Source organism: Perca flavescens, chromosome 2, assembly GCF_004354835.1.
Source record: "Perca flavescens isolate YP-PL-M2 chromosome 2, PFLA_1.0, whole genome shotgun sequence".
Taxonomy (NCBI): Eukaryota; Metazoa; Chordata; class Actinopteri; order Perciformes; family Percidae; genus Perca; species Perca flavescens.
Window position 1 is genome coordinate 1,866,975 of NC_041332.1, and position 25,505 is coordinate 1,892,479.

Genomic DNA, 25,505 nt, shown 5'->3' on the forward strand with positions numbered 1-25,505 from the left:
TGTAACAAAAACGTTAGAAAAAAGTGGCGAAATGTGATAAAGAAAAATGGCAACAATGCAACGAAAAAAGTGACAGAAATGCAATGATAAAAGTGGCAGAAATGCGATGAAAAATGTGCCAAAAAATGTGATGAAAAATGTGACGAAAAAAGTGGCAAAAATGCAACAACAAAAACTGGCACAAATGTAACAAAAACATCCTCTAGGAATGTGGAAAGCCTCCGCTTGACTACCATCACGTGAGAGGAAACCAATGAGCTGAAACAAAGCTGCAGGCGATCAGTTCTGGTCCATCGACTCTCCTCCGTTGTTACAGTATGAAAGGAATGAGAGCTTTCCTGGAGCGAGGGTAGTCTTCAAACCTCTGCTGGTAGTCTCTGCAAGACACAAACACACAGCAGAAACACAGTTATACTACGTTTACACGTGGGCAGCTATTTTCATAAATGGCCATTTCAACCTCTCCGTTTTCAAAAATAACATCGTGCACAGCTGTCAGTTTTCAGAAAAGTCTTCGTTTACATGTACCCGTGTATATATGCCGTCAATACAGTCAAGAGCACGCCAGACCTGTAGGGGCGGTGTAACAAGAAGCTCGAGCCCACGTTAGCTAATCAGAATTCAGAAAATAGCAACAACAGCAACCAATCACTTCCTCTCTCTTCTCTTCCTCACTTCCTCGGCTGCCTAAACCTCCGTTTGTCTCAGTTTACGTGCAAACATGCAAACAAAGGTTTCAAAAATCTCCACTCTTATCTGGCCGGAGGTTTTAGAAAGACTGTTTCAGAGGAGAATTCTCCGTTTGCATGTAAACGAAGGACACAAACAAAGGGAAATGTCTCAGTTTTTCAAAATAACCATGTACGTGTAAACGGGGCCTTAGTCCATCAACAGGACATCAGAAACAACACTAGAACCAGGACATTTGCGATGAAAAAAGTGGTAAAAATGTGACAAAAAAGTGGCAAAATATGCGATAAAAAGCGATGAAAAAGTGAAAAAAATCGGATGGAAAAAGTGATCCAAAAAGTGCCAAAATGCAACAAAAAAGTGACAAAAAAATTCAAAACAAAAGTGCCAAAATGCGATGAAAAAAGTGGCAAAAATCTGACGAAAAAAATGCAAAAATGCGACACAAATGCGACGAAAAAGTGCCAAAAATGTTAGCTCAGGGTTGGTCCATCAACAGGACATCAGAAACACCACTAGAACTAGGACGTTAGCTTGTAACTTAACGCCAAGCTAGCTGTTAGCATCCCTGTAGTCATATAGAGACGTATCGTAAAGAAAGCTATAGGAAATATCACAATCTTTTAATCTGCCTGTAAAGCATGTGTGTATACACGGCAGAATATATTGGAGACACGTTGGCGAGTCTGCTCTCTCATTGGTTGCCGCTCTGCAAAAGTTGACTCAAGGTCACTTTATTATCTCTGAGGGGCAATTTGGATTACAGCAAGTAGTAACAAATATATACACCAAACAACAACAAATAAACATAACCACAGTACAACATCATTTAGAGCAGGGTCTTCAACGTTTTTTAGGCCAAGGAACCCTTAGCTAAGAGAGACGAAGTAGAGAATTTTGGTGTTTTATTCAATTTTATAGCATTTTGAAAGAAACCATTTGATAAAAGAACATTGAAAAAATTGACAAAAATGTCGGAAAAGCTTCAAAATCGTAGGAAAAAATCCACAAAAATATCAAAAGGTGCAGAAAAAAAATTGACATCGGAAAAAGCGAAACAATGTTGAAAAAAGTGTCATAAATGTCAAAAAAGACAAGCAAAACGTTTTGAATTTTAAAGTTTTACCCAGAAAAACAAAACGTGATAGGTGAAGAGAGTACCATACCGGAACAGGGTCTACCTGTAGAGGATAAGGGTCTAACCGTAGAGGATCAGGGTCTAACCGTAGGGGATCAGGGTCTAACAGGGTCTAACCGTAGGGGATCAAGGTCTAACAGTGTCTAACCGTAGGGACCTGATGGAGCACACGGTGAAGGAGGTACCGTACCTGTGGTGGTGGAGGGCTCGGGGCCGATGGACACGGTGAAGAGAGTACCGTACCTGTGGTGGAGAAGAGAGTACTGTACCTGTGGTGGTGGAGGGCCCGGGGCCCGATGGAGCACACGGTGGTGAAGTGAGTACTGTACCTGTGGTGGTGGAGGGCCCGGGACCCGATGGACACGGTGAAGAGAGTACCGTACCTGTGGTTGTGGTGAAGAGAGTACAGTACCTGTGGTGGTGGTGAAGAGAGTACTGTACCTGTGGTAGAGAAGAGAGTACCGTACCTGTGGTGGTGAAGAGAGTACCGTACCTGTGGTGGTGAAGAGAGTACCGTACCTGTGGTGGTGAAGAGAGTACCATACCTGTGGTGGTGGTGAAGAGAGTACCGTACCTGTGGTAGAGAAGAGAGTACCGTACCTGTGGTGGTGAAGAGAGTACCGTACCTGTAGTGGAGAAGAGAGTACCGTACCTGTGGTGGTGGTGAAGAGAGTACCGTACCTGTGGTGGTAAAGAGAGTACTGTACCTGTGGTGGAGAAGAGAGTACCGTACCTGTGGTGGTGGTGAAGAGAGTACCGTACCTGTGGTGGTGAAGAGAGTACCGTACCTGTGGTGGTGAAGAGAGTACCGTACCTGTGGTGGTGAAGAGAGTACCGTACCTGTGGTGGTGAAGAGAGTACCGTACCTGTGGTGGAGAAGAGAGTACCGTACCTGTGGTGGAGAAGAGAGTACCGTACCTGTGGTGGTGGAGGGCTCGGGGCCCGATGGAGCACACGGTGAAAAAGGCGAAGGCGAAGGTTGGTAACGACCACGTGGCGAAGGCGTAACCACACCACTCCACGATCTCCCCGAAGAAGTTGGCGCCAGAGACAAACTCAAACATTCCCCCTGAGAGAAACAGAAAGGGCTGAGTATGAGAAGGGAAGGCTATAGACTAGGGGGTCAGGGTCTAACAGGGTTTAACTGTAGGGGATCAGGGTCTGACCATAGGGGATCAGGGTCTAACAGGGTCTAACAGGGTCTAACCGTAGGGGATCAGGGTCTAACAGGGTCTAACCGTAGGGGATCAGGGTCTAACAGGGTCTAACAGGGTCTGACCATAGGGGATCAGGGTCTAACAGGGTCTGACCGCAGGGGATCAGGATCTAACTGTAGAGGATCAGGTCTAACTGTAGGGGATCAGGGTCTAACCGTATGGGATCAGGTCTAACCGTAGGGGATCAGGGTCTAACCATAGGGGATCAGGGTCTAACAGGGTCTAACCGTAGGGGATCAGAGTCTGACCATAGGGGATCAGGGTCTAACAGGGTCTAACCGTAGGGGATCAGGATCTAACAGGGTTTAACTGTAGGGGATTAGGGTCTGACCATAGGGGATCAGGGTCTAACAGGGTCTAACCGTAGGGGATCAGGGTCTAACAGGGTCCAACAGGGTCTAACAGGGTCTGACCGCAGGGGATCAAGATCTAACTGTAGAGGATCAGGTTTAACTGTAGGGGATCAGGGTCTAACCGTATGGGATCAGGTCTAACCGTAGGGGATCAGGGTCTAACAGGGTCTAACAGGGTCTAACAGGGTCTAACAGGGTCTAACCGTAGGGGATCAGGATCTTACTGTAGAGGATCAGGTCTAACTGTAGGGGATCAGGGTCTAACTGTATGGGATCAGGTCTAACCGTAGGAGATCAGGATCTAACCGTAGGGGATCAGGGTATGACCGTAGGGGATCAGGTTTAACCGTAGGGAATCAGGGTCTAACTGTACAGGATCAGGGTCTAACCGTAGGGGATCATGGTCTAACCGTAGAGGATCAGGTCTAACCGTAGAGGATCAGGGTCTAACCGTAGGGGATCAGGGTGTAACCGTAGAGGATCAGGTCTAACCGTAGGGGATCAGGGTCTAACTGTACAGGATCAGGTCTAACCGTAGGGGATCAGGGTCTAACCGTAGATGATCAGGTCCAACCGTAGGGGATCAGGATCTAACTGTAGGGGATCAGGGTCTAACCGTAGGGGGTCATGGTCTAACCATAGAGGATCAGGTCTAACCATAGGGGATCAGGTCTAACCGTAGGGGATCATGGTCTAACCGTAGAGGATCATGGTCTAACCGTAGAGGATCAGGTCTAACCATAGGGGATCAGGTCTAACAGTAGGGGATCAGGGTCTAACTGTAGGGGATCAGGGTCTAACCGTAGGGGATCATGGTCTAGCCATAGAGGATCAGGTCTAATCATAGGGGATCAGGTCTAACCGTAGGGGATCATGGTCTAACCGTAGGGGATCATGGTCTAACCGTAGAGGATCAGGTCTAACCATAGGGGATCAGGTCTAACAGTAGGGGATCAGGGTCTAACCATAGGGGATCAGGATCTAACCATAGAGGATCATGGTCTAACCGTAGGGGATCAGGATCTAACCATAGAGGATCATGGTCTAACCGTAGGGGATCATGGTCTAACTGTAGAGGATCAGGGTCTAACTATAGGGGATCAGGTCTAACCGTAGAGGATGAGGTCTAACCGTAGGGGATCAGGTCTAACCATAGGGGATCAGGTCTAACAGTAGAGGATCAGGGTCTAACCATAGGGGATCAGGTCTAACTGTAGAGGATCATGGTCTAACTATATGGGATCAGGTCTAACCGTAGAGGATCAGGGTCTAACCATAGGGGCTCAGGTCTAGCCGTAGAGGATCAGGGTCTAACCATAGGGGATCAGGTCTAACCATAGGGGATCAGGTCCAACCGTAGAGGATCAGGGTCTTACCATAGGGGATCAGGTCTAACCGTAAAGGATCAGGGTCTAACCATAGGGGATCAGGTCTAACCATAGGGGATCATGGTCTAACCGTAGAGGATCAGGGTCTAACCATAGGGGATCAGGTCTAACCGTAGAGGATCAGGGTCTAACCATAGGGGATCAGGTCTAACCATAGGGGATCATGGTCTAACTGTAGAGCAGGGGTCGGCAACCTTAGGCACGCGTGCCACCATGGGCACGCGGGACCTTAACCAATGGCACGCTGGCAATATGTGTGCAAGAGAGTTATTGATGTGTTGAAATCATGGTTGAAATGCTGAAGCACTCTCTCATCCGCATGCCAAATTACAACGTTCACAGTTGCCGACCTCATAGGTGCCGATACCGTGGGTGCTCCGGAGCTTGAGCACCCACGAAAAATACTGAGCACCCACGTGTGCCAGACTGCCAGTTTATTTTTATATTAATTTAATATTAAACATTGCAGGTGGTGCTAAGTGGAGCGTCTGTCATAGTGTGATTGGTCATGTCGGTGGCATTGATTTATAATTCCCCCCGAAGCTGATTAAACTTCTCCAATCCTATCTGTGTTCGGGGGCTGTCCTGAGTTGAAAGCTAGCTTACTTTACGGCGTGTGTGTTCGTGTCGGCCGCTGTCCATTTCCTAAGGTTCTGAAATGCAAACATTGTTGACTATTTTTTTTTTTTAAACTGTGTGCACCCACGGAGGAAAACATAAATCGGCACCTGTGCGCGAGCTGTTATTTACGGTAGTTTGATTGACTCGTATCTCTGACTGGGAACAATACAAAGAGGATTACCAACGGCCGCTGGGGCAGATGAACTAACGCTGGTCTCGTTACTGTAAGGAGGCTACAATTAAACCTCTGTGAGTTAAAAGTCAACACTTATCAGTGCACTCATCTGTGTAGACCGGCAACAACATGTAGAAAGCGATATTTCAATCTGCTCTGTCTGCTCAGTACACTCTTGTCCACCGCACTGTTTTACGCAAACACAGCTCTACTCTGCAAATAGCTAATTTTTACAAAACAAGCTAAAAGAAAAGCTGTCGGTTTGTAGTCTATTTTTCTTAGTTTGCAGGGAATCGTGAAATTTGGACAAATTCTTATAAACTTAAGCTGTCTGAAGAAACCATCCTCTCCGCTGGAGCGGTAAATATGGATGCATTATTAGACCAAAACAAATACATGTGGCTACTTAATATGCACGTGAATGACGCAATCGTTATGTTGTGTTCTTCATTCTTGATAATAATGCTGGTTGTGTTATTATTATTTTGCCACAGCATCGTTTCATTGAAAATGAGACATACAGGATCTGCTTATCAGTCCATTCGTCATTAAAGCTGGGCTTTTCCACAACTTTTCGCTTCAGGCTTTTTGACAGTGATATTTTTGTCAGCCCATTTTCCACCAATCAGGACTGCATACTAAAACCATGTTTCCATAATAATAATATACAATAATAATAATAATAATAATAATTACAAGGTCCTGATTATTACAGATTCCCTGGATATTACATTTTGATGTGATGTCATAAAAAACATTTATGTTAACATGGCACACTAATAAACAAGAAATTTTGAAAAGGGCACTTCATATCAAAAAGGTTGCCGACCCCTGCTGTAGAGGATCAGGTCTAACCGTAGGGGATCAGGTCTAACCGTAGAGGATCAGGTCTAACCATAGGGGATCAGGTCTAACCGTAGAGGATCAGGTCTAACCGTAGGGGATCATGGTCTAACCGTAGGGGATCCTGTAGATGGTCTCCCCTGGTCGTCTCAGGCTGCGCAGGATGTGGTCACTGTGGATGTTGACGATCAAACCGCAAACAAACAGAAGAAAACCTTCATGGGACACAAACAGGAAGAAATAAACAGGTTTATGTAAATAATCTCACAGGAAGTGATGTCACAGATATTAACAATATTTAAGTCCTGCCCCTTCCTATGTCCACCACGGGACCTTATTTCAGTAAAGTATGTCCGGTAGTGAACAGGAAGAGACAGATAATGTTTATATCCCTTTTGAATTGAGCCATGAATTACACAGCTGATGTGACACACACACACACACACACACACACACACACACACACACACACACACACACACACACACAGACAGACAAACACACACACACACACACACACACAGACACACAGACACACACACACACACAGACAAACACACAGACACACACACACACACACACACACACACACACACACAACACACACACACACACACACACACACACACACACACATAAACACACACACACACACACACACACACACACACACAGACACAAACACATGTTACATAACGACTCTGAGTCACGGAAACACTGACTCATTCCCCATGGGCCACATCTGGAAGACATGAGCAACATGAACATGAAATCCTCCAGAAAACATGTTGAGAAACATGTCTGAGAAACAGAGGTAGGTAGGTTTGTGGGCTGTCACACACACACACACACACACACACACACACACACACACACACACACACACACACACACACACACACACACACACACACACACACACACACATACACATACAAACACTCACACACACACACACATACACACACACACACAAGTGTGAACTTGAGTCCTCAATAACAAGAAATCCCCCGCGGCAGGCTCTGACCGGGCCGTTACCATGGTGAAACTATCTGTAAAATAATAACTAACCAGCAGTCAGACAGACATTACAGCTCAAACGTCAAATGTCAGAAAATACACACATAAAACACTCAGATTACAGTTTTTTCCAACTGCTTACACACTAAATCTTTAAATGTCACACGGTTTTTGAAACCTCTCACTCAAAGTGATAAACTACACCCCAAATCTCCAAAACCATCAGCTGTTTCTCAGCCTTTCACTCAGTTTCTAATGGCATGAAACACTTTTTTCAAAACATTACACACAATTCTCTACCTAAAACACAAAAATCTATCAGGAAGTGACTTGCTTTCCTTTTGTAAACACAACAAATCAAAATGCTCCACTTATTTACCAGGGCATACACACACACACACACACACACACACACACACACACACTCTTCACATTTGCACATTATGCTTAACTGATCACTAAACAATCACTGCTTTAGTATAGGCCTATACACAGGTCAAAGGTCAGATTACCAGTTTTTTTCAATTGCTTATGCACAATTTTGAAAACAGGGGCCGTCTCTTTCAAAACACTACACCCAATCAGCAGAACACTTCAGACTCTTTGCAAAAACTATACACTAAGTTATAAAAAACATATTTTGTTACCATATGAAACACACGTTTCATTTGACTTAGTTTTTTCTGAATGCTTAAACCCTAACCGTGATTGTCATAGCACCATTTCGAAAACTATTACAGTTTTTTACAATTGCTTACACACTAAAATTAAAACTTTCCGACAATTAGCAAAACCTTACACTCAAGGAGCAAAACACTAGTCTAGATCTGCACAACTATAAGCACATTGTCAGCTTCACACTTTTTGCAAAACATTACACACAGTGATTGCAAAACACTAAACACACTTGTATGCATTTGACACAGACATTTATCATGATTTCACTTCCTTGCAATTTCAAAGCAAAGGCTTTCAAATGAACACACCCATGAACCAAGTGATTAAACACAGCCACCAGGTATGCAAACACATGATTGGTTAATTGTAGACACACCAATCGGGTTTAAGCACTATATAAAATGCAGCAGGTAAGTTCACCTGCCTTCAACCAAAATGGAAGGAGTCAGAAGAAGAAGACTGAGAGGGGAAATCCACAGAGGAGGAAAAGGAGGTAGAGGTAGAGGAAGAGGAAGAGTCCCAGCCAGAGGTAGGGGCTGAGGTGGAGGTATAGGAAGAGGGAGAGGGAGAGGAAGACCTGAAGCCGGAGAATATTCTCAAAGAAGAAGTGGACCAAATTTATCAAATGAAAGTCGCGCAACACTAGTGGACCATGTTGTGAACCACGGATTGATGCTGAGGGAGACTGGACTAAGAGTTCAGCTAAATCTTAGTAGATATACAGCAGCATCTGTCATAAGGACATTTAGACAAGTAAACAGGTCAAAGAAAATCTGTCTACAGTTACAGTAATCAGCTGCTCATTGGATGCACCATATCAGCACTGTTGATACCCCTCCCTGTGACATGAGGATTGAGGGTCGAGAACGACAAGGAGGAAGGGGGGCCATATTCATGCAAGGGTTTATGATCTCCGGCCCCAGGCTCAGGTCGCCCTCATTGAGGCCCCAGGCTCAGGTCGCCCTCATTGAGGCCCCAGGCTCAGGTACCCCTCATTCAGGCCCCAGACTCAGGTACCCCTCATTGAGGCCCCAGGCTCAGGTAGCCCTCATTGAGGCCCCAGGCTCAGGTAGCCCTCATTGAGGCCCCAGGCTCAGGTACCCCTCATTGAGACCATGGAGGACGCCTGTGACCAAGTCGACGCCCCAGCTGTGCAAGGATGGATTCAAGACGGTTCTTCCCACGTTGTCTTGCCAATGAGGATATAGATTTCCTGTGATGGTGATGAAATTCTCTTGGTCCGATCCAGCTAGGAGAAGAGATAATGTCTAGTATTTTCTGTACTTTGTCAGATGATTTTTTTGTTTGTTGTTGTTGTTTCTGTGATTGTAACCTGTACTGGATACCATATTTTATGTTTGTCTGTTGTTTGCTGAGCTAACAGTGTTATGCACACTACTGTAGTAGCATGAAAACTTGATTGATTCTCCATGTCGACTGATTTGGTATATGGAGAGAAATAATTATATTTCCTCAGTCTGCAGCATTGGTCTTGTGTAGTGTTTGGTGAACTTATTGTAAATGTCTCTGTGTACTTCATTTACAGTACTCTAATCACTGAGAAGTAGAATTGCTAAAAGTGTTTTAGGTTAGCAACAGCAGTGTGTATCTGGTTCAAACGTAATTAAGTCAAATAAAACGTGTGTGTTTCATATGGTAACAACATATTTTTTTTATAAATTAGTGTATAGTTTTTGCAAGAGTGTCTCATTTTGCAAAGGGTCTGAGGTGTTCTGCTAATTGGGTGTGTGGTTGTGCTAATTGTGTGTAGTGTTTTGAAAATGACTGTCCCTGTTTTCAAAATTGTGCTTAAGCAATTAGAAAAAAACTGTAATACTTATAGCAAAACCACTCACTGAGTTTGCAAAACTAAAAGCACAAACCGTGCTTTGCAATCAGTTTGCAATTTTGTAACACACACATGTATGGCTATTATTTACACTATTATGCCAACTGTCACATGTGGAAACTGTTTTAGATAATTAGTACACTTTGCAGTCAGCCTAAGCACTATAAATAAGCCACAGGTGAGCTGTCTGTGTGGAGTACAATGGAGGGAGCAGGAAGAGTGAGAAGAGTGAGAATTAGAGGAGGCCGAGAGGACGTGGAGGTGAAGAAGTAGGAGGAAGAGGAGGAGGAAGAGGACGCGGAGGTGAAGAAGTAGGAGGAAGAGGAAGAGGAGGAAGAGGAGGAGGAGGATGCGAAGGTGAAGAAGTAGGAGGAAGAGGAAGAGGAGGAAGAGGACATGGAGGTGAAGAAGTAGGAGGAAGAGGAAGAGGAGGAAGAGGACGTGGAGGTGAAGAAGTAGGAGGAAGAGGAAGAGGAGGAAGAGGACGTGGAGGTGAAGAAGTAGGAGGAAGAGAAGGATGAGGACGTGGAGGTGAAGAAGGAGGAAGAGGAAGAGGAGGAAGAGGACGTGGAGGTGAAGAAGTAGGAGGAAGAGGAGGAGGAGGAAGAGGAGGAGGAGGACGCTGAGGTGAAGAAGTAGGAGGAAGAGGAAGAGGAGGAAGAGGACATGGAGGTGAAGAAGTAGGAGGAAGAGGAAGAGCAGGAAGAGGACGTGGAGGTGAAGAAGTAGGAGGAAGAGAAGGATGAGGACGTGGAGGTGAAGAAGGAGGAAGAGGAAGAGGAGGAAGAAGACGTGGAGGTGAAGAAGTAGGAGGAAGAGGAGGAGGAGGACGTGGAAGTGAAGAAGTAGGAGGAAGAGGAGGAGGAGGACGTGGACGTGAAGAAGTAGGAGGAAGAGGAAGAGGAGGAAGAGGACGTGGAGGTGAAGAAGTAGGAGGAAGAGGAGGAGGAGGACGTGGAGGTGAAGAAGTAGGAGGAAGAGGAGGAGGAAGAGGAAGGGTAAGAAGAGTAAGAAATAGAATTCCTGATGACATCAGAGCTCCAATAGTGGACCATGTAATCAACCGTGAGATGACCCTGAGGGAAGCTGGCCAAAGGGTTCAGCTACACTGTAGCAAGCATCATAAGGACATTTAGAAATGAGAATCGGTTAGTACAGTCACTCTGCACTAAGTTTTGTAGCACTGCCATACTCTAACACAACAATACCATACATGTACAAATACTGAAATTGTTACTTTACAGAATTGCTAGACGTCCAGATGCTGGGGGCAGAGGAATAATGGTCACTGCAGAACAAGAGACCCATGTAGTCAATATGGTGATTGCAAATAATTCCATAAGGCTACAAGAAATACAGCAGCGCATAATTAAGGATGACACCACCTTCCAAAACATACACAATGTGAGCATTTCTGTATTGACGTGTACTTGCCCGCAACAAAATCCGAATGAAACAAATCTACAGAGTCCCTTTTGAAAGAAACAGGGAACGTGTGAAACAACTGCGATATGACTATGTGCAAGTAAGCTATAGTATCATTGGTACTGAATCTGGAAATGCATACTGTAGTGCTGTGCATGGGCCTGCTGTGCTGCATTTGTTTGGTCTTGTCCAGAGAGTGATGGAGCTGGAGGCAGATTTCACGGGTCATGAGCTGCTTTTTGTGGATGAGGCAGGTTTTAACCTCACTAAAACAAGGAGTCGTGGCAGGAACATTATTGGACACTGTGCCATCATCAATGTCCCAAGACAACATGGTGGGAACATAACTACAGTATGTGTGCAGCTAGAAGTCAAAATGGTGTCGTTCATGCAACCCTAGGCCCATATAACACTGCACACATCATTACATTCCTGGACACCTTACATGACATGCTCACTAATGTTCAGAGACCAGAACAGACCAGATACGTCATCATATGGGACAATGCTAGTTTCCATAGGGCTGCTTTGGTCCCCAACTGGTTTACAGATCACCACTCTTCACTGTACTCTACCTCCCCCATACTCTCCATTCTTGAATCCAATTGAAGAGTTCTTCTCTGCCTGGCGCTGGAAGGTCTATGACTATTATAGCCCTTTTACAGGCAGTGGAGGGGGCATGTTGGGATATTGACCAGGCATCATGTCAGGGCTGGATACGCCATTCCACAAGATATGTTCCCCGGTGCCTTGGACTAGAGGACATTGCATGTGATGTAGACAAAATTTTGTGGCCAGACCCAGAGAGAGGACACGATGTAGACTGATTACTATTTTGTGTTTTGACTTGGAAAAAAACACTTGTGTTGGTTTGATGTCTGTAAATAACACCGATACTTGAAGTTTGGATCCCTGTATGTTTACAGAACTATGACAGAAGTATGACCTCAAACTGAGATAGCCTACTTTGTGCACAGAGAAAGCAAAAGCCTAAAATGTGCCTAAACCATCAGAAAACACTGTAATTACGTTTGAACCAGATACACACTGCTGTTGCTAACCTAAAACACTTTTAGCAGTTCTACTTCTCAGTGATCAGAGTACTGCAAATGAAGTACACAGAGAAAGTGCAAATTTACAATAAGTTCACCAAACACTACACGAGACCAATGCTGCAGACTGCATTTCCCTCCATATACCCAAATCAGTCAACATGTCGACATGGAGAATCACAAGTGTTCACGCTACTACAGTAGTGTGCATAACACTGTTAGCTCAGCAAACAACAGACACACATAAAATCACAGAAAAACAAAAAAATTATCTGAAAAAGTACAGAAAATACTAGACATTATGTCTTCGCCTAGCTGGATCTGGCCAGAGCATTTAATCACCATCACAGGAGATATATATCCTCATTGGCAAGACAACTGTCTTGAATGTCGAATCCATCCTTGCACAGCTGTGGCGTCGACTTGGTCACAGGCAGGGCCAGCCCTAGACTTTTGGGCGCCCTAAGCAGGATTTGGTTTGGGGACTCTTGGCACTTAACCAACTTGTGTATTGTAAATATTAGTTTAAGCACTCATATAATGTACAAATACGCATTTAAAGACTAATGTAAGACCTATTAGCAGCAACGCTATCTTTATATAGACCGGCTCTGTTATGAGCTCCATTGTGGGACATTTGAAGCGCTCTTGGGGGCCCTCTGGTAGCCACGGGGCCCTAAGCAGCCGCTTAGTTCGCTTATGGGTCGGGCTGGCTCTGGTCACAGGCGTCCTCCATGGCCTGAATGAGGGGTACTTGAGCCTGGGGCCGGAGATCGTAAACCCTCACGTGACTATGGGCCCCCTTCCTCCTTGTCGTTCTCGACCCTCAATCCTCAAATGTCCTAATTTTAGTGTGTAAGCAATTGTAAAAAAAACTGTAAAACAGAGCAACAAACAGAGCTGTCGGATTGTGTTGAACGAGGGTATGTGAAAATCCAAAAAACAGCTAAAATTATACTCCTGCTATTTGAAATGTAGTTGTATTAATAAAAAAAACAGCCAAAACTATACATCTGCTTTTGAAATGAATTAACCCAAAAACAGCTAAAATATATTTCTGCTCTTGAAACTATAATACTGCCTTTGATATTGGTCTGTGAGTGTTGATTCGCTTCTAAAACTATATGATTTAGAAATATAATCATGCTAAACGTTGAGTTACTGATATTATTATAAAACATGCTTAGAGACATTTTAGTGTGAATCACTGTGTGTAACTGCCCGTTTGACCGTGCAGCTGTAGAGAGGATGTATTTGCAAGAGGCCTCAGATGGATAAGTTGTATTGTGTAACTGTCAGTCTGAACCTGCAGCTGGAAAGAGAAAGTGCCCTAGATGCACCCAGAGAGAAAGATGGCTGCATTGCGTGATGAACTGAGCTGTTAGATTGTATGTTAGATGTTAATTGCATATGCATATAGGAAATATCGTCACATGAGATGTTTTTACGTATGACCAGCCCGATAGCTGCATTAAGATTGTATTGCCATGTAAGGTAAAATAAGATGGTAAAACACACCTCACTGTGATGGGGGGTTGAACCCCATGAAAATGTACATATAAATATTGATGCTTTGCCAACGAAAGTTTTTAGCCCTTGCCTTTTGACTCGTGGCTCTTGGCCCTCTCGACCTTCACCTTTGCTGTAGGGGCATCCTGCGTCTTGGAGCATTTTTGAGTGATTGAACTTAGTTCATTTTTCCATTTATTCATTTTTTTTGCTTATTTGTTTTTCTTGTTAACTTTTTGCTTCAAATAAAATAAAACCAAAAAAGTATTTTTTGCCTTTTTAGAAGACTTTTTTCCTTTTTTTTCTCCTCGTCCTCCACTTCACCCGTGTGAGCGGGGAACACCCTGAAAGGAGAAGTGTGGACTCCTCTTTAACCGAGCGGTTTGCAGCAACCCCGGGGACCGATCTGACAAGCAGACCTTTGATCCTCCAGCTGAGCAGAAGCTTCTGTGACCAAGGCAGAAGTGGCTGTCCAAGTGTGAGTAATCAATTGTAATAGTTTGGTTATAAAGATCTTCTGTGTGCTGTGTATTTCACATACAGGGGACATCTAGGTTGTCAATCAAAAGCCTCTTGTCTCGTCATCGGATTTCCACCGCAGCGAGAACCCATTAACGTGGGTGTGTGTGTCTCTATAAAATTAATCTAAGCCATAGGGAAGTATCTGAGATAACTCCTTTAATATAGGCTTAACCATCCGCCCCGCTGACAGTATCTGTAACGGCTGTACGGCAGAAGAGGGCATAGAGGGCGAGGGTTATCGAGGGGGAGGAAAGGGGTTGGCTTTAAAAGAAAACGTGATACTATGCCTCGATAACTGTCACATCGCTCCACAGTTGGCTGTTCCCCAGCCCTGGTGTCACCTCGTCAGCCCGTGTATTTAGTCTCTATGCTTTCCTCGTCTCTCGTCATTATTGTCGTGTCCTGTCGCGTCCTGTCGGTGTATGTATTTGTCTTGGGTTCTGTGTCTTGGGTTCCTGGTTTTCTTGCCTGGTGGATTAGTTTCCGAGGAAGTTTTTGCCTACATTTGGACCCTTTTGGTTGTAGTTTTGTTTAATAAATTCCTTCTATTCTGCATTCCAAGCCTTGCTGTTCCCGGGACAGATCCCCGACAGTTATGACAGAGTAGCTGTTAAAGTGCTCTACAGTAGAGGGAGACACGGGAATCAACTGTAGTGACCCACCTGTGGCGAGCCGAGCGTGCGTCAGCCAGCTGTGGTCGTAGCGGGCGCAGTGCAGCAGGAAGTGACCCTGCAGGAAGCCGTTGAGCGAGCAGAAGATGACTGCGTACAGGACGATGGTCAGCGGGACGGGCCGTCCTCTCATCAGGAAGGAGTAGATAAAGGTCCTGCAAAACACACACACATCTCTCACACATCCTACATGGCCGCCTGAAACCATTGGTTACCACTTTCAAATTAATACTGCTGGTTTCTAACCTTTGAGTCCTGTAATAAGAAACCACACAGTGTGTGTGTGTCTGTGTTTCTGTGTTTCTGTGTGTGTGTGTGTGTGTGTGTGTGTGTGTGTGTGTGCGTGCATGCATGCGTGTGTGTGTGTGTGTGTGTGTGTGTGCATGTGTGTGCGTGTATGTGTGTGTGCTGGCAGCGTGGAAACAGAAGACCGCCTTCATCGGTGTTACATAATTGGACGATGTTGAATGGGGCCAGATTATATAGAGGGGGGTTAAAGCACAGGAAGGTGGGGTTGTATGGAGGGGGGGGGGGTTAAATGGCGGCGACAGCTCCACCTTTCCTCTCACTCATCTCCAGCAGCCGAGGCTCTCCCATCTCTAGGAAGAAGTTCTTGTTTTTCTCATATTCTTCATCGTCTATTATATTGATGTGAATAGTTTTGCTGAAACAGAAAGAAAAGAGACAGAAAGGTTGCAGAAGGAGGAGAAGTGAGCAGAAGTGTGAGGCGGGATGAAGAGAAGATGATGTCAGAGACAGAGTGCAGGACACACAATAAACATTACATCAAAGAAGGGCAGTGCTGTAGTCTACGTGATACGCAGGTCTACGCAGTATACCCACTAAGAAAGCTCCAGGATTTCCATATACCTACTCAAAAATGCCCAGTGACACACAACATACTTTGCATTATAATATATTTTGAATTGTCATCTGTGTTTCTCTTCTTCACATCGGCTAATTAAAGGTATTTCCACCGTAAATTGGTGCATAAAAGTATATCCGAATGCAGGTAATGAAGTTGTTGATGCTCCAAACTTTCCTCGGGGAGGAGACACAGACCCCCCACTATGATATGCCCTCCCCCTCCTCCCCCAAAGGCAGATTCTACCCAATATACAGGTGTATATATACAGTACAGTATACCCACTACAATACATTAGACTACACCACTGAAGAAGGAAAATGACTCCTAAAGGTCCTAAAAAGTAATAAAACTGCCAAACTGTACGGTCAACTTTTAGAAGAATACTGTATTTAGTTTTGTCTCTTATTATAATTTGATGTCTGTTTCATTGTTATTTTAACAGAGCATTAGTAAAATGCGCCTAGGCTCGTGCACAGCACGTGCACACTATGCTTGTTACACACACAGGGACGCACAGCAGCACAGACAGCAGTCTGTGTGTGTGTGTCTTTCTGTGTGTGCGTGTGTGTGCGTGCCTGTGTGTGTGTGTGTGTGTGTGTCTGTGCGTGTCTGTGCGTGTCTGTGTGTGTGTGTCTTTCTGTGTGTGTGTGCGTGTGTGTGCGTGCCTGTGTGTCTGTGCGTGCCTGTGTGTGTGTGTGTGTGTGTGTGTCTGTGTGTGTGTGTGTGTGTGTGTGTGTTATTCTAACCCTTTGTGCTCACTGAACCTGATGTTGCTGTGTAACTACATTCCTGTGTAATCTGATACTAATCTGTGTGTTTGTGTTGTGTGGGTGTGCTGCTAAACAGACAGAAAGCTTTTTATAAAACTCTTCATAAAAACACTGATGTAACCACAGAAGGGAGGGGAAAGGGTTAGGAAACAACAGAAGAAGAAATGAGCCAATCTTTGAAGATGTGTGAGTGAGTGTGTGTGTATGTAGTATGTATGTATGTATGTGTGTGTGTGTGTATGTATGTATGTGTATGTATGTATGTATGTATGTATGTGTGTGTGTGTGTGTGTGTGTGTGTGTGTATGTATGTATGTATATGTGTGTGTGTGTGTGTGTGTGTATGTATGTATGTATGTATGTGTGTATGTGTGTATGTGTATGTGTATGTGTGTATGTATGTATGTATGTATGTATGTATGTATGTATGTATTTGTGTATGTGTATGTATGTATGTGTGTATGTATGTATGTATGTGTGTATGTATGTATGTATGTGTGTATTTATAAAGTGAGCTGACCTGTGGAAGTAGTGCAGCATGAAGGTGCCGAGCAGTAGCGTCCTCCCGGTGCTCCGGTCCCCGGTGTTGCCCGGCTCCGCATCGGTATAAAGCAGTAGCAGCAGCGGCAGCAGGAAGGCCGGGACCTCCTGGAGGAACCAGCCCAGTCTGGCCGGGCAGCAGCGACTCTCCCCCGGCGGCGCGTAGCGGCCGTACGGCGTGTGGCTCCGCGTCTGCTGCAGCAGGTACAGCGCTCCGCCGGCGATCAGAGCCCAACTCAGGGAGGAAACTACGGCCTCCCGACACTCCATCTCCCGCTACTCAGACACACTGGGTAGCACTGGAGGCGCAGCGGAGGAGGGACAGAGAGTGAGAGAGAGAGAGAGAGGGAGGGAGGAGGAGGGAGAGAGAGAGAGAGAGAGAGAGAGAGAGAGAGAGAGAGGGATGGGGGGAGTGAGGGAGAGAGAGAGAGGGAGGGAGAGAACGAGAGGGGGAGAGAAAGAGAGAGAGAGACAGAGAAATCTGCTCCAGATTTTCCAACATTTCAGACACAGATACAGTCCAATTTCTTCAGTGTCTTTATTTTCTATGTCCATATATACCAGGGAGCAGGCATATAATATGTAGAGAAGGAAACTCGTCCTCTATAAAAAAAAAAAAAAAAAAAAAGCGTGACAGATAATAGTGGACAGACTAAATGATAGTCTAAAAATATACATTTATGAACTACTGCTCTTAAATGAAACCATTCAATGTGTCACTTGTCATTTGCAAAAACAAACACCTGTACACTTTGCATTAAAAGCGAGTAGTGGAAGTTAATATGACTTAGGAAATTAATATTTTAGCCAATGAGAGAGAGGGAGGAACAGAGTGAAAGAGATATTTACACTTCGTATTCTAGCGTTATAGAAAATGGATCTTCATGGTAAATATTATCTTCTGCTTACTTTTAAGACAAAGAGTACAATTGTTAATTTGTGCAAATGATTAGTAGCCTAATCATTGAATGGTAGGATTATGATGGTTTCCATTCAGATCAGAGGTCAGTTATTGTTTATATTTAGGCTGCTTACACATTCATTCGGTCCGTGATCGTCTGCTGCTTTCTCTCTGTTTCAGTACAGCGGCCGAGTTATTTTCTTTTTATTCAAATTATGTGTTTCACGTCATCATACTTCCACAAGAAGCTGCTGCTCTCTACTCTGTATAAAGTATGTACAATGCGTATTCTCCATTTTGGCATCAGTAAATCTGTGATCGACCTCGCGGTCTTTTGAGGAAATCCGTGGACGCGCATCTATCTGAATTAGTTCAGCCTGGCTCGACCTAGTCGAGCCAGCTCCTAGTCTCTCTTCCTCAGCTCCTAGTCTCTCTTCCTCAGCTCCTAGTCTCTCCTCCTCAGCTCCTAGTCTCTCTTCCTCAGCTCCTAGTCTCTCTTCCTCAGCTCCTAGTCTCTCTTCCTCAGCTCCTAGTCTCTCCTCCTCAGCTCCTAGTCTCTCTTCCTCAACTCCTAGTCTCTCCTCCTCAGCTCCTAGTCTCTCCTCCTCAGCTCCTAGTCTCTCCTCCTCAGCTCCTAGTCTCTCCTCCTCAGCCTGGGTCGACCTAGTCGCTCCTCCTCAGCTCCTAGTCTCTCCTCCTCAGCTCCTAGTCTCTCCTCCTCAGCTCCTAGTCTCTCCTCCTCAGCCTGGCTCGGCCTTCGTGAAATGCACCAAGCCAGGATGCACAGATTAGACTAGGTCAATCCTCGCTTTATTGGTTATCCTGGATTTATATATTCTGCTTTTGTGAAACAGGCCCCAGATCATTTTGTGTGTTATCCTACCGTGTTCAGTCCTGTCATTTAATCCGTAAGTTTTGTCAGTTGTTTCTTTGTCTGGTTTTCCTTTGTTTTGTTATTCAGTTATTTTGTTGCTTTACCTTGTACATTAGTTTTGCCTGCTGGATTTTGGAACCCTTTTTGTTTGGATAGACTCTTTGTTTTTATAAATCCTCGAGCTCTACCTACCAGCTTCATCTCTGCATTTTGGGTCCACCATTTCAGAGAGAGAGAGAGAGAGATTCTCCTACACTCTAAAACATTCAATAACATAACTATTAACTTTGTAGATTAAGATTTCAAAGAGCTGAATGTTTAATACAAATTAAACATTCACACAAACACAGACACTTTTTTATTTTTAAAAAACCTTTATTGTCAGAAAGATGTTTCTTCCTCTACCAGAATGTCATGTTTTTTTTCAAATGCACAAAAAAAAAATATATAATCTCATAGAAACACAGAGTGAAAGATGAGCTCTTCCTCCTGCACTGAACACACAGCTGTGGTGAAACCCCACTGATCTAAAAACTGATGCCTGTCCTTCATCAGAGAGAGAGAGAGAGAGAGAGAGAGAGAGAGAAACCCCACTGGTCTAAAAACTGATGCCTGTCCATCAGAGAGAGAGAGAGAGAGAGAGAGAGAAACCCCACTGGAAACCCCATGCCTGGTCATCAGAGAGAGAAAAAGAAACCCCACTGGATGCCTGTCCTTCATCAGAGAGAGAGAGAGAGAGAGAAACCCCACTGGTCTAAAAAATGATGCCTGTCCTTCATCAGAGAGAGAGAGAGAGAGAGAGAGAGAAACCCCACTGGTCTAAAAACTGATGCCTGTCCTTCATTAAAGACAAAACAGGAATTCTCTTACCTTTAATTTTGGCCACCATTTGGATGAGGAGAGAAGAGTCCGGGTATGTGAAGTCTGACCAAGAAGTTCTGGTTGGCTTCAGTTGTTTCCTGGTCTAGACCTCACGTCGGGGTCACCATGTAGGAAAAGATGTGACCGATTCTACTCTGGCTCTAAAGGCCAGAGTCTTTCCCCTTTACTTATTGTGTTCGTTGAAAGGTAGACCAGGAAATGAATACTCAGGATTCATTCAGTTAAACTATAACAATCTTTAGTAAAATGATATTGCAGACAGATATTTCATATGCATATGGATCAGCCGCTCCTACGAGACTTTCTCTCCCTAACCACCAACAAAGTCTTTCCGGGTCTGACACCAGACCTTCCTTTTCCCTATTCTTTCATTCATCTTCAGGTCCCTCCTCCCTCCATTACGTCTGGGCCGCCAGTCGGTGTGATATCACTCAGACTTTCTGTCTCCGAGAAGATAGAGAAGTTGCGCTGCTAGCCTTGTGATCGCTCTCATTCTCTTCTTCTGTCATGGCCTAAAGACTGTCTGTTCCTTTAAGATATTTCATTAGGTGCATAGCATTCTGTTCCAAATGTTTATTACACAAATGAGGAGAACTTTTGCTCCACTAAATCTGAACCTGTCTTATCTTACACATGCCAGACAGGAAGAGACAGCGAGGCCGTCCCAGGCTACAGGACATTGTTATTCTGAACCCAATCTATCTCTACAGAACCTGAAGTCCACTCTCACTCGGGCCTTCACCACAGACACGTACAGCTTCGTCAGCTCTTGTCCACACACATTTTCTATTTTGTTTTTCCTACTTTTATAAATTGACATTTTTGCCTGACCCACAATAAAATTCAACAATTGCCACTTCTTTGCATTTTGTTTTTTGTAGCCAGCACCAAAAATAAAAGCAGTCTCAGTAAAAACCTCTCCACAATCTAAAAACACTGTTCCTTAAATGTTAAAAAGAGGTTTCAGTCTGTAACAGTCCAGGTAACAGTGAACAATGGTCTCAGTGTATGGACAGAAAGGACACGTGGAGGACACGGTGGGATTAATCGTCGACAGAAAGACTTTCACTGCCAGCACCACGTGGTGTATGTTGTGCTAGGGAGTCAGTGTTGTCAATTAAAAAAACAATGTCTGGAAAAGGGTCTACAGGAACGGGGATTTCTGTCCCATTAAAATAGTCCCGCAGCATCTCTGTCTCTCCTTTGTCCAGTCTGGTAATCCACTCGTTCAGGATGGTTCTGGTGTGGCGGGCCGACCTCAGGCCCAGCAGAGAGGCCACTGCCTCTGTGTTCTGGAAACCAGGACCTGCAGCCTCCACGATTCCCTTCAACGTGGTCACTCCAGCCCTCATCAGCCTCTCCGTGAGTCCAGGTCTGCTGCCATCCTTGAGATCCAGCCGGGCCCCCCACACCAGAGGCTCCTCCAGGAGCCAGAACAGAGATGCTGCAGGTTCCAGTCTGGTCCATTTAAAACGTGTCCATACTTTAAAAAGTCCTTGATAAAAAGAAGGCAAGTCACACAAAGAGATAAAACCACAGTCTACTAAAAACAACGAGGCATCAAGACCCAGACCTGCAACCCCCCTTAAAATGGTGCTGACTACTGGCCTCCAGACGACATCATCATTTTCATATAAAAACCTCTGTATAAACTGGAATCTAAAAGCAGCTGTTCGGCTCTCCAAGACCACCAAACCCTGCCCTCCTTCCTCTTTCAGCAGATATAAAGCACAAAAAATAATTCACCTAAAAACAGGTAATGTACACGACAAACTATCACATCCCTACCTAAATACTCCGTCAAATATTAAATCATCTCCTACTACAGAACATAATGCATCTTTATAGCACCACTGTTTGAGAAACTCATCAATGTTATTCATTTCTTTATGAAACTTAAAATCAACCGATCAATCAATCGACTCTGGCTTTCAATAAAGAGATGAAAACAGGAAGTGCTTCCTGTCCTTTCCTGTCCTCTACTTTATTCTTCCTGCTACTGTAGATGGACAATGTTGCCTCTCCTACAATCAGATTACAGTTTTTTTTCGATCGCTATGACAATTTTTTCAATACTTTTAACAACTTTCCTAAACTCTTAACGCAGTTAGCACAACATCCGTCTGTGTAGGCTATACAATTAACACATTTCTTGTTGCTTGGACACAAAATGCATACAGTTAACACAAATGTAAAATGCTTGAACTCCATTTACACACAAGCTCAAAACCAAGACCCTAAACAATGGATATGTACTGCCAAATTTACAAATGCTTTCACACTGTATGTAACAGATAACAACTTGTTCTATACCTAACTCATAGGCTAAAGTCAAAGTGAACAGCTGATCACAAATAAACACAAATATATCCCCTGCATTTTATACATGCATTTAATGAGAAACAGCTGATTGAAGTTCTTTCAATCCCATGACCATATGTTACTGTAGTACGTGCAGTAAAAGAGGACCTACTTGGGCTGATTTTGTGTGGAAAAGGAACAATATAGATGAACTCAAAGAAAGTAAGAGAAATTGCTGCACGAGTGTGAGGAAGAGGAGTACCAGGACAATTCTGTCTCTGTCCTCTTTTTTTAATAAACCGTACAGTCTATAAAGCTACTCTGAGATGGGTCATTCATTTTGGTAATGAATTTCTGCAGCAAAAGAAACAGAATGCATGCATTTACTAAAACCAAAAAAAACAGAAATGTAGAGGCTTCAAGAGAAACTGCATTGTGAAACACAATATATGGTCAGTTGTATAAGGGCAGACCTAACACATAAAATAATGCAGTTTGTGTAATTCCATCTAATGTTAGTGTTTTGTATGATATTGTTCTATGATTGACTAAATGTTCCTGTTGGGAGGGAACATGTGTTAGTGTTTTGGAAGAATTATTTGATTTTGAGACATGATTGCATTATTTTCGTAGACATAGTGTATTGTGTTAGTGTATTATTGTATTTTGAAAATGAGTGTTAGAGTTTAGTTTACAATGTGTGATTTTGAGCATGAAACTGTTTTGTCAATTGTGTGTTGTAGGTGTGTTGGTGCGTTAAGAGTTTAGGAAAGCTGTTAAAAGTATTGAAAAAATTGTCATAGCGATTGGAAAAAAACTGTAAGTAGCTGCCATTTAGAGGCAAAAACTTTTTTATGGCCGGCTCCAAAAATGAAAGCAACCTTAGACCACTTCTCACCAAACCGTGTAAAGACCTTCTCCAGCACATCAAACAGCTCCTCTGGCATTCATAAGGAGAGAGACAGAAAGAGAGGGGAGAGAGGGAGGGAGAGAGGGAGGGAGAGAGGGAGAGAGTGAGAGAGGGAGGGAGGGAGAGAGGGAGGGAGAGAGGGAGAGAGAGAGAGAGGGAGGGTGAGAGGGAGAGAGACCGAGATGGTCCTGTGTGACTGTGATTGGTCAGCTGTGTGTGACTATGATTGGTCAGCTGGTTCTGTGTGACTATGATTGGTCAGCTGGTCCTGTGGGACTATGATTGGTCAGCTGGTTCTGTGTGGCTGTGATTGGTCAACTGGTCCTGTGTGACTGTGATTGGTCAGTTGGTTCTGTGTGGCTGTGATTGGTCAACTGGTCCTGTGTGACTGTGATTGGTCAGTTGGTTCTGTGTGACTGTGATTGGTTAACTGGTCCTGACTGTGATTGGTCAGTTGGTTCTGTGTGGCTGTGATTGGTCAGCTGGTCCTAACCTGGCTGGCAGACACCTCGCAGATAACTTCACACTTATCTTCTGGTTACAGTAAATAGGTCATTGGATTTTACTGGGTCTATTTCTCAATACATTTTACAAAATCTAAGCAAGAAAAGGCCAAACAAATAAGATTAATATTTTAGCACGACAGTCTGTGGGGTTTGCCATTCTGAGTACCGTTTCGGTGGTGAGCGACACAGACACAAGAATCACTACAGCGCTTGGGAGCACGTGGTGCATGATGGGAGGTGTAGTGTTTCAACCAGCAGGGCACAGGAGGATGAAGATAAGACAGAACCAGAGCCTTGGTGATATTGGTGCATACATACACATTGTAGGAGCCAAATATGTTGTCTGGAGTGTTCAGACTTTGGGTGTTGTTTCTTGTGTGTACATTGGGTGTCGCTGTGGTATTACCTGGGGCCAGGTTATAAAGGGAAGCTCCAAATTGTTGCCGGCAGGTGTTTAGCCCGGAAAGGGCAAATGGTTTAAGAAGGCTAACGCTGTGACACCAAACGCTGTGATGCTGGAGCGCATTGGCGCTGAACCCTTTGTTCCAATGTTGTCCAATTGTTTATGGATTTATCGCGGAAAATGTGAAAGAATGGACATTTCATGCTGCACGGATAACCAAAATAACCGTTGTTATTCTGCAATGCAACATTGTCAGATGATTCTTGAACGCTACACAGCATGTTAACATCAGCGCGTCAGCCAGGTCTCTCCGGGATAAAACCACCTCAGTAGTTTCAGTATCAGACCGAGCAACTATACACACATGAATGTGTAACTTACTGTGGCAATACAAGCTTTTCTGACAATAAGCATAAACAATTATTAATGAGTGCAGAATGTAAAAAATATATAGTATGTGCAAACGGCAGATGTATAGTCTGAAGGTGCAGTTATTTATGGGAGTTAGTTATTATCAGTCTAGTTATTTAATTTAATTTAATTTATTTTATTTCGAACAAAACTAAATATATATACATATACACATGTACATATATCCATGAAATAAAAAATGTGTGTAGCAACACATCAAAGGGAAAAGAACAATATTAATCCAGTGTTACAAATAATATAAAAAAAATACTATTACAATTAAAGCTGCAAGCAGCGTTGAACGTACCCTTGCGTCGGGGTTGCTGGCGGACGCCGCTCCTTGCTACCGTGTATTTGCACGGCACTCAGACACCGCAAATCATCACCAATGAAAAGGGAACTCCCTGCTGAGTTTAATGATACCTCACACAAGACTCTACCTTAAACAGGTCACCAGTTATTAAAGGGGGCGTGGCCTGAGTAAGGGGGCGTGGTTAAAGTATAGGGGGTGGCTCAGTATAACATGTAGACCACACATTATAAGTTTCATGTAAATCGGACGATGTTTGTCATATAAGGCGCATTTCCTGTTGCCAGCGGGGGGCGCTATAATCAAAAGTCAATCTTGGCCTGTAGGTGTCCTCAGGCCTGGACCTTTGTTGGTTGTGGGAAATTTCGACCAAATTGGACAACGTACACTCAAGTTACAACAACTTCTTTGTTCATTGATAAACACTCAAAATGGCCGCCCCACCACGGCCACGCCCTATGACGAAAAGTTTTTCTTTTAACAACTTTTCATCTTTAACGTCTTAAGATGGCACAGACCGAGTTTGAAGTTGATCGGATGAAATCTCTAGGAGGAGTTCGTTAAAGTACGACATGTGGAAATGGCCAAAATCGCACTAATTTTGAACATTCAATTCAAGATGTCGGACTTCCTGTTGGGTTTAGGTTATGGCTCTAATGAAGTTTTTTGTACATCTTG

General features: G+C 44.1%; 1 protein-coding gene across 3 annotated transcripts; it reads right to left on the minus strand.

Moving 5' to 3' along the window:
- Positions 1 to 21: 21 nt before the first annotated feature.
- Positions 22 to 17,664, minus strand: srd5a2a (steroid-5-alpha-reductase, alpha polypeptide 2a). Of its 3 annotated transcripts, none has more exons than XM_028587992.1 (5): positions 17,310 to 17,664; positions 15,143 to 15,306; positions 6,539 to 6,640; positions 2,019 to 2,897; positions 22 to 377 (listed from the first exon to the last, which is right to left on the minus strand). In XM_028587992.1, the coding sequence occupies exons 1-5, from the start codon at positions 17,597 to 17,599 to the stop codon at positions 280 to 282; spliced, it is 1,533 nt and encodes a 510-aa protein (XP_028443793.1). In that variant the 5' UTR covers positions 17,600 to 17,664; the 3' UTR covers positions 22 to 279. The 3 variants fall into 3 exon arrangements, with proteins under 3 accessions (XP_028443793.1, XP_028443808.1, XP_028443801.1); XM_028588007.1 differs by having other exon boundaries at positions 2,747 to 2,897; positions 17,310 to 17,663; XM_028588000.1 differs by lacking the exon at positions 22 to 377 and having other exon boundaries at positions 1,724 to 2,897.
- Positions 17,665 to 25,505: the final 7,841 nt, after the last annotated feature.

Coding starts and splice junctions, on each gene's coding strand:
- srd5a2a (XM_028587992.1), bottom strand. CDS start 17,599: ATGGAGTGTCGGGAGGCCGTAGTTTCCTCCCTGAGTTGGGCTCTGATC. Junction 2,898..6,538: donor CATCTACAGGATCCCCTACG/GTTAGACCATGA, acceptor TGTTTCTCTCAG/GGGGAATGTTTGAGTTTGTC. Junction 378..2,018: donor CGAGCCCTCCACCACCACAG/GTACGGTACCTC, acceptor TGTGTCTTGCAG/AGACTACCAGCAGAGGTTTG.